At 51.1% G+C, this 15,947-nt stretch overlaps 2 protein-coding genes across 4 annotated transcripts in view; one reads left to right on the top strand and one right to left on the bottom strand.

Moving 5' to 3' along the window:
• Window positions 1-27: 27 nt before the first annotated feature.
• On the bottom strand, window positions 28-14,049 carry arhgap5 (Rho GTPase activating protein 5). Of its 3 annotated transcripts, none has more exons than XM_077565492.1 (8): window positions 13,787-14,049; window positions 5,291-9,221; window positions 3,663-3,816; window positions 3,104-3,181; window positions 2,552-2,683; window positions 1,816-1,921; window positions 1,300-1,626; window positions 28-455 (listed from the first exon to the last, which is right to left on the bottom strand). In XM_077565492.1, the coding sequence occupies exons 2-7, from the start codon at window positions 9,011-9,013 to the stop codon at window positions 1,302-1,304; spliced, it is 4,518 nt and encodes a 1,505-aa protein (XP_077421618.1). In that variant the 5' UTR covers window positions 9,014-9,221; window positions 13,787-14,049; the 3' UTR covers window positions 28-455; window positions 1,300-1,301. The 3 variants fall into 3 exon arrangements, with proteins under 3 accessions (XP_077421618.1, XP_077421626.1, XP_077421634.1); XM_077565500.1 differs by having other exon boundaries at window positions 28-422; XM_077565508.1 differs by having other exon boundaries at window positions 28-368.
• akap6 (A kinase (PRKA) anchor protein 6) overlaps window positions 13,088-15,947 on the top strand; it is a 52,909-nt gene continuing 50,049 nt past the window's right edge. The window contains exons 1-2 of the mRNA XM_077560023.1: window positions 13,088-13,243; window positions 15,072-15,265. The gene's annotated coding sequence lies outside the window, so the exon portion shown is untranslated. The remainder of the gene's footprint in view (window positions 13,244-15,071; window positions 15,266-15,947) is intronic.

Below are 15,947 nucleotides of genomic sequence, written 5' to 3'. Positions count from 1 at the left end.
CGTTTGAGCTGCTGATTCATGCAAACATAGAAGACATTCTTTCATAAAGCCATTTCCTCCATTCGGCAAAGAAAAACGATTGGACTTTGAAACAAAAAGAAATCATTCATTGTGGAAGGACAGAAACAAGAAATTCCACTTGACTGAATTGATGCCAATTGTTTGTTGTTGACGAGAAAACATGCAGACGCGATGTCCGGCTGTGCTTTGTCCGTTTTGTCCACACAAGCTTCACATGCTGCACGTGACCGTTTCCCTCCTAAATCCTTGTGCACGCACACGACCAGCACGTCGAAAGATATCCAAAGGAAAAGCCGTTGAAGAAGATGCCGACGATGAAGATGATGAAGAGGATGAAGAGGAGGCTCCTGTGCAGAAATGGCGAGACCTTGAGGAAGACCAGCAGTCTTTTTCTTTTGAACCTTGGGAGGAGGCGGACCCCCGATAAGTGTCAACTGCAATTTGGTGGGGTTCAAAAAAGTGCCATCATGTCATCATCATCTTCTACCGACAAATAGTTTTCATCAGCAAACCCAAAAATAATTAAGGGAGTTCTTAATGTCTTAGTTTAAAAAAAATTCTAACAATAGCAAAAAAAAATGGACCCACTTTGTTGTGTGTCAAGTTTGGTCTCAGAGAAAATCTCAATTGAAAAACAGGCCACAGGCTTGAATTGGATTTGGATATTTCATCCTATCATGTCCGATTCTGATCAGCGGCCGATCGATCGGAGCGTCCCTAATGATGAATTGACAACATCATTTTCTGCAAGCTGCTTTGGATCCAATTAGATGAAATCATCATCACTTTCTATGTTTGGGCATTTTCTGCACTGTTAATGCGAATACAAAAAGTGCTTTTGCCATTCAGGGAACGCGTTTTTTGTCTTGTTGGCTTCCACTGAGATGAAAAGTGCTTCTTTTTTTTGGAGCAACAAAAGCTGGATCTCCGTTGGAACCCTTGCGCCGACGACGCTGCTGTATTTGGATGTTTTCGGTGTTGAAAGCTGCCACGGTCGAACCCTGATGGCAAATTCACTCTTTTTTTCCTTCTCCTGTTTCGAGGCGTTTGGGTGCAAGTGGCTGCCCCCGCGACCCGACCCCGGATAAGCGGAAGAAGACGGACGACGGGTGCAAGTGAAGGAGCCTGACGTGTGCAAAAGTAGTGTCTTGCCGCCATCTAAAGGTCATTTCTTTGGGGGGTTCAGTCGTGCAGCCTGTTTTTCAATGTGCGCCCCCCCAAAAAAAAAAAAGAAGTAAAAAGTATCATTTTTCAATTGTAATTGTGTAAAAGTCCCACCTTCAAAGGAGGGGCTCGGGGGGCAGCGCGCGCTGGATCTGCTGCGGCTGCAGGGGGGGCGGCAGCTGCAGGGGCAGCAGCGCCTCCACCATGTCGCGGCAGGGCTGCGGGGGGGCGGCGGCGGCCCCCTGCCGCTGGTCGCCCACCACCGGCCCGCCGTGGAAGAAGAAGTGGCTCTGCACGATGAAGGCCTCCACCACCGCCTGGTTGAGTTTGGTGCTGGACAGCGTGTCCTTGTTCTCGAAGTCGGGCCGCATCAACGTGGGCCAGAAGCAGATGGACAAGTTGTCGGCCGTCATCAGCGTGCTCTTGCTGTGCTGGCTCACCCTGGAACACAGCAGCGGGCGGCGGGCAGATGGCGACGCGTGGCGACGCGTGGCGACGCGTGGCGACGCATGGCGACGCGTGGCCAGGCGTGGCCAGGCGTGGCGATGCGGCCAGGCGTGGCGATGCGTGGCGACGCGTGGCGACGCGGCCAGGCGTGGCCAGGCGTGGCGACCCGGGCTCAGAGCTTACCTGTTGAGGTGCGTGATGATGTACTTGAAGACGTGGTAGTTGACGGGCGGGAACTTGTTGACGATTTCCTTGAGGGCGTGCAGACGCTCGCCGTAGTCCGCCAGCTCTGCGGCCACGCGCGCAAAGGTCACAAGGTCAGAGACGGCAAACGCGTGGCCAAAACTTCTCCAATATTGTAATAATAATATACGCTTTGGTATTGATGACTTTTTCAAATATTGACAGCAAAATGAACACAAGGCAGAAAATAGCGCCAATTGTAATGAATTGACGAAAGAACGACGCAATTCCTAAAATGTTAAACTGTATTCACAGTACACGAACAACAACTATTTGATCCAATTATTCCATAAATAAATGTTGAATGCAATATTTTTGCGTGCCAGGCACCCAACCAGCCCACAGCCCCGACCCCGCCCCGACCCCGCCCCCCCAACCACAACTGGCTGACTGACTTGACTGAGCTTTGCAATTCTTGTATGAGCAAACGAAATATTGTAGGCTCGACCCTAAAGAACAAAACAAAAACAAGTTAGCTTTGGCCAAAGTCAGCTTCTATGTTGAATGTAAAAAAAGTGAAAAAAAAACAACTATTTCCAATAGTTCCATCAACTTCCATGTAAAAAAAAACATTTCCAACAAAACGTAAGAACAAGCAACTTGTGAGATGAAATTGTGCGAGTAATCTTTTTCCCAACTGGCTCACGCAGCGATTTAGCAAGACGCGCGTTCTTACTTGCGGCCTGCACCAGTTCTGGATGCAGCGCGTACGGGATGAGCGGGTCGGGCAGGTCGGCGAAGAAGGCCTTGAGCGCTCCGGCCGCCGCGTTGATGGCCACGTCCAGCGCCAGCAGGTCCACGCCGCGATCTGCGCACGCAAACACACGCCGTCAAGCCAACGGACGCTCGGCAGGACGCTCCGCATCTGGACGGGGATCGAGACGCCTTCGCGGCTGGCGGGAAACGGACAAAGCAGAGGCTTGACCGGATTGTTGCGAAGGTGCAATTGCCATTTTGGGTGTCGCGAGCTGCCAAGAAGCTCCAGCGCAGCCGCTCAAACTTCCCCTTGGCAAAAGATGACCCGGGACCCTTCAGCAAGTTTGTCACCAAACCGTCAACAGCAACCATCAGCACTTCTGTCCCCGAAGCGCTTTAAAATGGCCGCCCACAAAGCCAGTTCCCGCCTCCACCCCCGAACACCACAGATGCGCGCATGCATGTACAAATCATGAACATGCATAAACAACACAGGTGTGTGCGTGCGCGTGCGTGCGTGCGCGTGCGTGACCTTGGTCAAACTGCTTCTGGATGTTGTCCTGGTCCGTCTTGTTGCCACTGACGCGGTACAGGCCTTCTGTGGTCAATCCTGTCAACACACACACACGAGAGGTGTCAAATGAGTGGGTTTACGTCATGGTGGCGGTCGCCGGTAATGCGCTCTTTTCTTTTTGACAAACAATATGATTGGCTGCTTATGCAGTGAAGTGAAAAAGTTTGAAGTGAATTACGTCAGAGGAGGAGGAAGAGAGCAAGACGACAAAGTGCAAACACAATGCGCATCGTCCTCAAATTCGGTGCCAGCGGGTACTAGTTAAATAGTCGGCCACAAGTGCAACATGAGTGGAGCACAAAGCTATCAGTGGGACACGGAATGAAAAGGAGGGGTGGACCAATCACAATTTTCGGCGCTGACCTCCGTAACAGACTCACTCGTGTACGTTGGACCTCATCGTCACCTTAGAAGATGCTAAAGATTTGAGGCTAAAGTTGGTGAATGTGCAGGAGTGAGCCAACTCAAGGCGGCAAAAAACGGGAACAAGGAGAGAAAGAGAGAAGGCGGGTCTCACCCGTGCGCTCAATGTAGTCCACGCACTTCTCGATGAAGAGCGGGATGGGCCGCTCGGGGCTGACCAGGTTGTGCAGCGGGACGCCAAAGTAGTCGCTCTCCCACGTCCGGCGCGTGGGCGGGTACAGCGGCTTGGGCGACTTCGACGATTTGGCCTGACCGACGACGACAACGACAACAAACATCACCACACAAACACAACATCGTTCATTGACAGCATTTTAGACAAAAACAATTATGACAGGACTCGAGCCTTTGTCGGATTTGTTAATTTTTAAGCAACACACAATAAAAAAAAACACGAACTAACTAACGTCCGGGCAATCTGCGCACGGCGTGCACGTCGCTGGCTTCCATTCCGCTTTTTGCCAGAGGGGTCGCAAATCTGCAAAGGGACCTTTAAGCATCTGAGGAAGAGCCAAATATATGCTACCATTTTCAGTGGGATATCCCGGAGCTGCGGCGCTAAAACCATACGGTAGCGTTTGAAAAATGAGGCTGTGACAGAAGTTGACATTTGTACTTTCAATGAAAAGAAGCATTTTGAAAACATTTGTATCGGTCCATTTGGGTTTTGACATGACATATTTTGCAAAAATCTCGTCTCGTGAGACCTCTCTTCTTGTGGCATTTGTGTCTCGTCCCATGCCTTGTAACGACCAATCATGGCTCACCCGTGAGTCACGATTGGTCGTTACCCCTTTCCCGAGCACAGGTGATGTCATCTGCTGTCCTTTTTTAAAGCCGTTAATTGTTTATGAAAAATATCACAATTACAGACAAAATATCTTTGAACTGTTGCAAATGTCTCAATGAGTCAAGCATCGCTTTCAAATACAAGATGACTTTCCAATCATCCCAGAAAATGCTGGGCCACGTCACCCCGCCGGCGACGACTGCCGTGGCCGCGTTGCCAGAACGGCTTGCGTTTCATGCCAGCGCAGCGTGTCGAAATGTTCCCCCACAATGGCGGTCATTCATGACAGCCGTGCAGCGCCCAGGGACGTTTGTCCAGCGATGAGCACGCCATCAAGCGCTTAGTCGAGCGCTTAGTCACGCCGACTAGCACGCGTGGTCATTTTGCTCCCAAAGGGTGACGTCGGCGCCTGCAAGCGAGCAGCCGCGGAGCATTTCAACCCTCGCTTGATGATCCAATCTTGTCATGAGCCCCGTTTACGTGGAGACTTTATTGAAATAGTTTGACCTTAAAGTTTCATGTGCTGTGTCATTAGCCTGGGCGGGTTTTTTTTAGTCACTTATGAGCTACCATAACACGGGCTCATGATAGCTTTTGGGCTACACGTAATTCTGAAGCGACACCGACAAAACATCCTCTCGCAGTCCCAGTCGTGTCCTTTTAAAAAAAAACTTGCCATGACGAGAAAGCCTGGCAATGCCAGCAGGCAATTTCAGGAAAAACAGGAGACGAATCTCAAGCAGACACGCTGAGGAGGTCTTGTTCACGTTCTGAACAACGCTTCTCGTTTGTGCACTAGGGCTGAACGATGATGTCAAATAACCGAATTGCGATCTCATATTCATCAGCCACACACACGGGTCACAAAAGGCGCATCCCGAATTGATCATTTTAGAATAAAAAAAAAGATTGCCAACGAAGACTGGACTCACCTTCTTGGATTCCTTTGGCACCTTGGCCGTCTTTTTCTTCTTCATCTTCTTGTCTTCCTGCTCGGGGTCGGAGGTGATGGCGGGGTTGTCGATGCCGCCCTTCCAAGGGTCTGCGGGAGACAGCAGGGGGTCCTCCTCGCTGCCGCGATGGGCCCGCCCCTTCTTCTTCTTCTGCATGGCGGGGCCCGTCTCATCGCCGTCGCTGTCCGAGTGAAAGCGTCTTTGGTAGGCCTTGGTTTTGCTGAAGAGGATTTTAGAGCGGTGTTTGTACTTGGAGGGCCCGCGTCCGGCCTGGGACTTGCGCTCGTAGCCATTCTCATCCTCCGCCCCCCCGTGGAGGCCCAACGAGTTGCGGACCTTCACCAGGTGGCCGTGCGTGTCGTCCGGCTCGGCGTAAATGTCATCGGCCTGGAAGCCCCTGGTCCTTAGCAGGGTGTCTGCCGGATCTGCATAGTTGTCCGAAGGCTCCGCGTCGTTCGGGAGCGCGGCGGGTCCGCGCAGCGTCCGGCGGTTGCTTCGCATTCCAGCTTCAATGGTTTTCAGCAAATTGGGGTCCAACTTTTTCACGTTGGGCTTGGGGAGAGTCGGTTTGGGCCGAACGGGCGGCGGCACTTTGTGGTTGCGTTCGTGGTCGCTCAGGGGCGTGCTGTGAACCGGGTACTCGTTGCCCTCCAGGTCGATGCGGTACTTGGTACGCTCGCTGGGCGTGGGAAGGAGCTGAACGTCGTCACCTATGGGACTGTACGGCGGGGGCGCCTCGTTGTCGTCATCCGACTCCGGGTAGTACGTGTTGTAGGCTGGCGAGTGGCTGTGAGGCGAGGTCTGGAAGATGTCGTCGCTGGCCCCGGTGGTGCTCTCCCTTGATGAGTTGTCAAAGAGGAAGGAGCTCTCGATGTTTGCTTTCTTCTCCAGCACTTCGTTGAAGAAGGGCGTGAAAACCTCCGTCTGCCGGTGGTACTGCGACAGCGAGTACAGCGCCGTAAATTTGCCGGCAATCTCAGTGGCAATGTGCTCGCCTTCGGTCATCAGCTCCTTGATGGCATCGTTTTCAAAGAAGTCCACCTGGCTGTCTGTGACGGCGACCATCTGGACCGGGATCACATCCTGGACCTCGGCCAAGAAGGCCCGCAGCGTTGCCATGGACGCTTTGCGCTTGGCCGAGTAGACCAGGATGTAGCCGTGCACCAGCTCGTCTTTGCGAACGCCGATGGCGGAGTGGTAGGAGAGGACGGTGACTTGAATCCTCCTCCGGCGCTCTCCCATGATCTTGTCCAGTAGCAGCGTGTTGGCCTGGCCCAGCTGCCCGGCGCTGCAGCAGTGCGACTCCAGAAAAGGGGAGAGGATGAGGTCCACGCTGAAGGGGTCCCAGCACATGGCGCACATGACCACGCGGAGGTCGGCCTCGGACATGTCTTTGATGGAGGGCAGCGGCGACATGACGTCAAAGTTGTGCTTGAGCCCGTCCAGGACCGCTCGCAGGCCCTGCTTGACCTGGAACTCTGTGAACTTGCGTGGAAAGGCGCCCGAGGGAATGTCCACAAAGGTGCACTGCAGCTTGTTGGCCAGCTGCTGGCCCTGGTGCCGCAGGATGGGCACGTTCTTACACACGCTGTCCCTCTGATTGGCCAGGATGAGGATGAAGGGCAGCGGAGGAGCAAATTTCTCTCTCCTGCTTTGGGCAATCTCCGCTCGGATTCTGCCGATGCAATCGCCGATGCAGTTGAGGGACTCGATGGAATTGAAGACGCAGAAGCAGCCGTGCGGCTTGAAGGTGGTCAGCCAGGTGTGGCTGAAGAGCAGCGTGGAGTTGACGTCCACGGGCAGCAGCTCCAGCTCATAAATTTTGCCGTCCAGGGCGTACTCGTCGTCGATGGACTGAGCTCGAATCTCATTGGCCAGTTCTTGCGAAAGGCCTTCCCTTCCCAAAAGGCAGAGATTGACCTTGTCTACGCCGGCGCTGTTGTAGTAGAGGTGCGAGCGGCCGCGGTCCTGCTGGACCAGCCTGTTGGCGAGAACCTGCTCCACTTTCAGGTCCACGCAGTTGTGCCCGCTCAGGCACGTCTCCTTTGTGGGATGGTAAACGAAGCCGATGTGCTTGAGCAGAAGAGACTCCCGGTCCGGAGCCAGTTTTTGCAGCGCCCGGTACCGGGGCTCCTCGTTGAGCACGCTGTGGATTTCGCTCATCTTGTCGTAGCTCGGCGTGGCGTTCAAATCCAAGTCATAGAAGAGCTCGGCGTGCTCAAAGAGCATTTCTTGAAAATCCTCTTTGGCCCGCTCAACTATTTCCTGCTGGTGCCGACAGTAGACATCCTTCCGGTCGGATTCTGTGATGAACTTGTAGGCTTCGTCCTCCATAACGAAGCACATGACTTCCTCCCAAGGCTGCCCGGCGCTGATGAAGTGAACCCTGTCCAGCGTTTTCTTGAAGCGCTCCTTCGTGTCCACCCTCCTCTTTTCCGACAGCAGGTGCTGGACGTGGTTGTGGTAAAGCCTCTCGCCGTCGGGCGTGCTCAGGAGGTCAAAGGGGATCCGCCGGTCGCTGTTGTCAATGTGATCCGACTCGTGCCAGGGCGTCTGCTCCAGCACCACGAACCAGCACTGAAAATCGGAGCGGTTGCGGATGACGCTTTGCGCTTCGCCCCACGTCATGTGCTCCACCTCGTCCAAGCGACTCAGGAGGTTGTTGAGGGTCTTGGGCAGAGTGGTCAGGTACTCGTCTCGTCTCCTCTTGATGTGCTCTTGCTTGAGTTGCGCAATGCGCTTTGTGAACATGTTCCTGCCTTTCCTGGAGCCCTCCAAGGTGATGAAGTCCTCATAGTCGGGGTTGCCCTTCATGTTGCTGATCATCCCTTTCCATGTCGTATGGTAATCTCTCACCGTTTGCACCATGAGCTTCTCAAACCTGTCTGTTACCGAGGCAACCAGCTGCCGCTGGACTTTGAAGGCCTCCGAGTACGCAACGGTTTTTGGCTTGCCCCTGGTTTTGTCCAGATGCTGGATGAGCGTGTTGAAGCAGAGCTCCACGTTGACATTGGCACGTGCAGACGTCTCGACCAGGACCAAGTTCTTCTTGCTGGCCACATACGTTTGAAGGTCCCGCAGGTGATGGTCTACAAACTCATCACATTTGGTGGCAGCGACCACGACGGGCTTTTTGGACTTGGCAATTTGGGAGTAGAGCCCATTGACAAACTTCATTTGGTCATCAAACTTCCTGTTGCAGCCCTTGCTCACGTCGACGCACAGCACAAAGCCGTCCATGTTCAGCTTCCCGTCCGGCATCTGCTTCTGGTCAAAATCCTGTTCCAGGCCCAGCTGGTCTGTGCAGATGTACATGAGCTTCTCGGCGGAGTGAAGCTTGGTGGTCGCCGCCCGCTTGCTGTACTGCTGCATGTTGGTGCTGCGGTGCGCCTGAAACGTCTGGTCGTCGATGAACTCCGTCTGCTCGATGACTTGGATTTTACAGTCCAGTCCCTCGTCCCCTCTGTGGGGAACGTCGCCCCAGTACAGGAAGTGGTCATTGTTCACCACACGGCCGCCAAAGTCGATTGTGCTTAGCACGGACGTGTGCTCCGAGTAGTAGTTGTCGGCGTTGGGACGCACGTATCGGTTGCAGAGGCACGACTTGCCCACGCCGCAGTTTCCCTTGTCTTTTTCCGTCCCGGAGAGGCCAACCACGCTGACGGCGAATGTCGGGGGGCGCACATCCTTGTTCTTGGCCATTGTCTTATATCCCCCCGTTCATTGCTGACTCGCTCGCTGCCGGGAAAAAGCTCGGGATATCATGCCGGGGAAAAGCTCGGGATATCATGCCGGTCAGTGGCACACCGGCGCCTTCATCTCCGGTCTTGGGAAAACGGACGGTTCCACGTTGTGTCTCTGTTGTATGCGGGCTGGCGGACGTGGGCCGGGTTCTCCTCTCATCACCTGCCTGCAAGACAACCAGAGCACGGTTAGAGCCAAGATAAACGCTCACATGCCTTCTTACTTTTGAAAATGGCTCAATGAGTCAAGTATCCCTTGAAGCTCTTGGAAATGCATAATAGAGTTTCCAAATATGATGATTATTTGAAACCCCACCAACACACAAAATTTACAACATATGCAAATATATATACAGTATATGCATGTCAACAAAATGTACTGTGCAATTAAAAACATCCACTTTTAAAGGGTTAATATCTCTAAAAATAGTTGCTACGCTTTTAAGTACAGATTTCTGATACACAGGACCAGAATACATACATATAGCAATTTCCAGCTCTGTTACCGACATGAAAACAAAAGATACTGGCCTGCGAATGTGGCCCAAAATGTGGTGTGCAATTCCCGGATCCCAAAAGTGGGCGCAGCACCCAAACTTTGAAGGGCCATAACTCGAAAACCGTTTGAGCTGCAAGGCTCAAACTTTGAATTCTCTCTTTTGACCTCAAAAGGGATACAAACCCAATTGTAGAGGTGTCACCGGGGCGGGTGTGCGAATTGACACGGAACAAGGTAAAGAGTGACTCAGCCATGTGGTGAAGGAAATAAAATAGTGCTTGGGAGCCATTTGCGGAGGCAGATAAAAACGGCAGGCACATGCGGCCCTTTTTACAGCCACTGACCTAGAAATGATTCGCTCGGCTGTGAGAATCGAGCAGAGAAAGCAAAGCAGAGCGCAGATCTGATTGCTGCTATGTAAAACAGATGATGTGGTTGAGTAAGAAAACCTTTACGCGACACAAAATGAAATGATTTGCATCCATTGAGGTCCAGCGGGCCCCGAGGCGACTGTGACACGGGTGACTGATGAGCGCAAACCTTCCATGTTTTACAGCAAGGTGCCAATCAAGCTGTGAGCGCCCGACAAGTACATCTACAGTGAGGACGACAAAATGAGGTTTCCGAGGAGGAGGAGCGGCTTTGCCACCAACGGGAACACTCGCCCCAGTTTTCACTCAAGCTCTTGAAAAATAGGGACACCTACTTACGCCTACTTCTTTTTTTGCACCCGGTGATGTCATTATTGAGAAATATGTTACGCTATAATGGTTGCCATCTTGAGTAACAAGTCAGTCATCTTAACACTTTACTACATGCAATGTAGTAGTCTGATTAAAGTTACTATCCAAAGATTTAATTGTTCATTTAAGTTGTCAAAATGTACAACTTTAGACTGTCTATCTTCCGGTGAGGGTTAGGGTCGGGTCGTGGGGGCAACAGCTTTAGCGGGGAAGCCCAGACTTCCTTTTCCCCAGCCACTTCGTCCAGATCCTCTAAAGGTATTCCAAGACGAGCCGAGAGACAGACGTCACTCCAGTGTGTCCTGGGTCGTCCCCGGGGCCTCCCACCAGCGAGACATGCGCGGAACGCCACCCCAGGGAGGCATCCCAAACAGATGCCCGAGCCACCTCTCAACGTGGAGGAGCAGCAGCTCGACTCAAGAGTCCCTCGCGAATGAGCGAGCTTCTCACCCAATCCCCCAGGGAGAGCCCGGACACCCTGCCGACTCTTGTTCTTTCGGTCACGACCAATTTTTTGGACTGAAAATACCAAACGAGGTGCAGCAAAGGCGCCTTGCGTTTGTCACGTGAGCTGCAGTGCGGACGCGGGGTGGCGTCAGTCCATGGGGTCCGGCAGGTTTTGCAGAACAAAATGAGCCGCCGCAGTGGCTCTTACTTATCCCGCCGGCTTTTGCCACGACACCTCGGCTACGGCGCTGTTTGCACAACGCCAACGGAGATTTGTTTCGTTCCTTCCACGGGCGTGTTGTTGACTTTGGTCCAACCCAGCCGCTTGCGTGTACGAACACGTCGCTAATTCATTTCCCCGTGGAGCGACTCCTCTCAACAAGCGCGGCTGCGAGCAAAAATGCCAACTATGAGAAAATGTGGACGGCTATTGTTTCTGGCCGTGACGTTCTCGCAGCCCGCCAGTTGCTCGGCCAAATCCAAACATCTGCTTCCCATCTTTGGCGAGGGAGGCCCCATGCGAGCTGATGTCGCCATCAACACCGACCCGCCTGGAGGACTCAGGTTTTGCTCGTAAAGACGTACTAAGCAAAAACACGGATCCTTTTTTAGAAAGAGAATCTACTTTTCTCTGGAGTCCAAAAGAATTGAGTGACTGCAAACTTCTTGCTCATTCTTGACAACGACGATAGATACTGCGCATGTGCCTTATTTACATCAAATGTCTCACACCCACCTACGTTCTCGGCATTTGAGCCACGGAGCGGTGAGCAGCAGCAGAGCTTGGGAATCATTTGGTGTTCTAACCCCCCCAATCTCACACTCAGGGTGACTGTCAAGCATGGAGGCAAACGGCAACGGGTCCCATTTTTATAGTCTTTTGTATACCCCTGCCAGGGATCGAACCCATGGCCTCCTAGTCTCAGGCTGACCTGATACATGCAAAAATTAAGAATGGCTAAGTACCCATACCAGCCTAATTTTCAGGTATCGGTACTCATGACGTTTGCCGATACCAGTATGGGCCGCCGTGTTGTGGCCGTTTTACAATTAGGAAATAGAAATGATAAATTAGAGCAACAGAAAATAACCATTAACTTCAATTATTATTATTTTAAGAAGAAGACTATATTGCAATATATAGGTCTTTCTTTAAATTTATGTCTCATTATTTTTTTGTGGGGGGGGGGGGGTTATGTAGTAGTGGTATCGGTAACTACTGAAAGATTACCTTTATTTTTGTAATCTTTTGCGTGTTCAAATAAATCCAAGATGAGATTCTTGTGAAGAGGGTCCTTGCAAGGTTGATTTATTACCGAGATCTCTGGTCACACAATTGCATATCACCTGAAGCAGTGTCATCCAATATGTGTGTGTCCTCTTTAGCCCACACAGCCTCTTTATTCAAAACAACAGGAAACGCCTCTGTCCTCCCGTAAGGTACAGAATGAGTTTGCATTTTGCCAGAAAACTAGATCGTCCTTGAACTTTTGAAAACCGGATTTCTGACGAACAGGAACTACACTACTTAGATAAACAAACGAAACATATTACCTTTCTCATGTCTGGGAAAACAGTAGAAAAGATATCAAGAATGTCAAAAGCATTACTCATCAGATTATATTAGGTTAACATAATTACACCTACGTCAACACATCTATAATGAAATGCAAACCAGGTCAAATGTAAAATAAAACAGTAAAAATGTTAACAATGTCAACACTACTCAAGTGTTGAGTATCGGTCAGAAAACAAGTGAGCCGTGATTGGTCGTTATCTGAGCAACAACGATATCTGCAGTTGGCAGCAAGTGGCAAAATGGCCGCCCCCTGACTGAGATGAATAAAAACGGGTGCATTTTGCTGCCTAAATCACATTCCACAAACATAATCATCACAATGCCGTGTGATTGGACTAGTGTTGGTGCATAGAACTAGGGTTGTCCCAATCCCATGTTGATATTAGTCCAATAATATTCAAAAATATCGGTCTACATGTGAAATCTTCAATATTAGAACTCACAGTTTGGAATAAATGGGTTTGATTTCCTCAAACCTCCTGTTGCTTACTACTTTCAATAGTCTCACTTGATTAAGTCTCTTCTTATTTACTTTCACTTATTATTATTTCATACCAAAAACTTCAAACAAAAGCATGTATAATTCCTGCTGGTATGATGTCTGATCGATATGGGTATCAGATCTGTATCGACGTATCAGAAGTGAAAAAGCTATTTTGGGACACGACTAGGAGAAGGAACAGTTTGGAGTTGACTTGCCCTCTGCGCGGGGTCGCCATTGTCGACGAGTGACGTCAGATTGAAGTCAATGAAGAAATCAAAGTGCCGTTTCCTGGTTGGAGGTCGGAAAAGTGCGACTTGCCACTTTCCTGGAATGCAGCATTCGTGAGTTACCTGTGACACCTTACGAAAGGTCAGATGGCGACAAACAGCCCACGAACCATCAAGGCCAATCGTGGACGGTGAACTCTGTGTGAGGTCGTAAGTAAATCAATCAATAAATACGAACGTAACGTTTCCGGATGGCCGCAAGTTCCGTTAGAAATGATTTTAAACGGGGCCAGATTGGAGTTGCTGAACTCCAGCAGCCGGTAATGCGTCAAAGCCCCGCGGACGAGCTTCCATGTTCTAGCAGATACGTTTTGTCTTTACAAGCACGCAGCGAAACACAAAACCAACCGAAAGAAAACATGCTCGTGTCTGCCTCCAACTCCGCACGACGAAAACAAACCAAGCGTTGGCAACCCGCTAACGTTAGCGAGGGGCTAGCTGCTAGCCTCGTTAGCTTAGTTGGAGCCGAGGCAGGAGCTGCCAGTCAACTAGTCCGGGCAGCTCAAGCAGCCCGACGCGGACGGGCCACGACGACGCGCGGGCACCTTCGGACGCCTCTTTGCGAACCCGCATCTCGGTCGCTTCCGAGCCGCCGGAAGGCTCGTTGAGCCCGTGGGGGCAGCTCAGCTCGGCTAACTCTAGCCTAGCTTTACTAATCCCAGCCCGGAGACATTCCCGTCGTTCCGTACCCACCTAGTAGGAAGAACAACATGGTCGCTCCAGCGTCCTTGTAGAAAGCCTTGACGAAGACAAGCTGAGCTGAGGAGAGGAAAGGGGAAAACTCCACGGAAACCGCGTCCACTCGATCCACGTCCGTCGGTATCCTCGCGGCCGCTCCACACGGGGGCAGTCGGGGGTGGCGTTCGCTCGCTCGGCCGCTGCTGCTGGTGAGAACGCAAGAGTGTATCGCTGCAGCCTGGAGACCGTCTCGCTCAAGCGAGCGCGATTTCGGAAGCGCACATAAATTTCAAAATAAATCTTAGCGGAAGTTTGATCCATTTGAAAATTAAAACGAAGCTTAACGCTCATGCGTCCGTCGATTAACGGAAGCTCTCGATCTATTATTATTATTATTATTATTTTTAATTCGTTTAACTTCAAATGTACAGAACGTATTGGCAGAGTACATTGTAAAACGTGATACAGAAAATGTAACAGACAAGCTTAGAAAACTCCAAAACGACACAAAATACATTCAAAATAAAACTTAAAGAAAGGAAGGAAAAGAAAAAAAAGGGACATCAGCAGGGTCAAATTCCTTTACCAATTTTTTTTAGCATTTTTTTTCTTCATATATTTCAAGGAGGAAAAATAATGACACAATTCTTTATGGAAAAACATCGAAGTTTGGTTTAGATTTCAAGAATCAATTTTTATGTACAAGAAAAATATTACCAAGAATTATGAGTATGTTAATGACCAGGTCATGAGATGACTCTTTTATAGAAAGCTCTCGATCTTGAACGAAAGCGTCATCGAAATAGAGTCAACCGTAGGTGTATCCTTAATAATTTCTTACTCCAAAAGGGTTAGGGTTAGGGATTCACACCTTCTCAGGTTAATTCCAAAATTATTCCACAAATTGACACCGATAATTGTAACACACTTTTGCTTAATAATTTTCTTGTTTACAAATCAAATGTGGCCAAAACGTTTCCCTTCCTGTTCTCTTGTGTAATTGTCATGTTGTGCAGCAGCAGCAGGGGGCGCTGCTGTTGAAGGATGGATGGGTGGGTGGGTGGTTGGGGGTCTGCCCGCTTCATCACCCCCTCTGGCCATGAAGTAGAGCGCCGCACCCTGCCAGGCAATCACAGCGCAATTCCGCCCTCTCCATCCCATCCTCCTCAGTTTCCAAGGCAACAGGAGGCCCCGTCTCCTCCCTCCACCCCTCCCTCCCCTCCCTCCCCCCTCTCTCACTGCCTCCCTCCCACTCTCTCTATCTTTCTCCCTCTCTCTGCTGGTGTTTCCCGTCCTGAAGGTGCCGCATCATCGCTTAGCTTAGCGTTAGCACTAGCGCCGTGCCTGTTAGCGCCGCAGTGAGACAGCTGGGACCGCCGAGGGAGGCGCCTCCCTTCTCCATCCGTCCATTCTTCCTCCACCTTCCGTCCGACCGCTCGTTCCGTCCGACTGCAGACGAGGATTCCTCCAAGCGAGGAGCCAGCCGCAGATGTGGTACGTATTCATCTTCTGGCGTCTTTGGGAGCTGGTGGAAAAAGCGCAAGTCAAGGCGGTGAGGTCGGGTCAAAAGCAGTGCCGGGCCAAAGGTAGGGTGAGACCCTCCGCCGGTGGGGTGACACCCTCCGCCGGGGTTTGGGCACGGCAAAAGTTTTTGCCGCGTCCATTCTCATGACGCCAACGTTGGCCCCTTTCCCAACAGCCGATGCCATTTCTGGCGACTGCATCGGGGTCACGTTAGGCTGACTGGGCGAAGGGCGGGGTCAGCGTTTCGGAGCAAGCTTGTTATAGGCCTGCTGGTATGCTAAACTACGCAAGCTAAAATTGAAGCAAGATTGTTTTTCTGAACAAAATGAACCCAAAGGACTGACGTGAAATAGACTCGGACTCATCACAACGCTAACCCAGACGAAAGGCGAGTGTCAAACGGGTGTTTGGGAATTGCGCTGGTCATCTTGACAACATTTCAAAGGATGAACGTCATTTCGCCGTGACTCGCGGAGAGATGAAAAGTTGGCCGATGAGAGAATGCTGGAGTTGAGGACGGCCATGACAGAATTCAAGTCAACTGGTCCAGGGCAGCCAAAATAGTCGAGCAAGTCCACTTCCAAAATAAGCCTAGCGAAAATGTCTGCCTGGAAAATCTGCCGCAGCCGCTGTCCGTGTTTCTACACGGACC

This window comes from Vanacampus margaritifer, chromosome 1 (genome assembly GCF_051991255.1).
Source record: "Vanacampus margaritifer isolate UIUO_Vmar chromosome 1, RoL_Vmar_1.0, whole genome shotgun sequence".
In the NCBI taxonomy this organism is placed as follows: Eukaryota; Metazoa; Chordata; class Actinopteri; order Syngnathiformes; family Syngnathidae; genus Vanacampus; species Vanacampus margaritifer.
The sequence above is the reverse complement of the archived record's forward strand: the minus strand, read 5'-3'. Positions and strand labels throughout refer to the sequence as shown.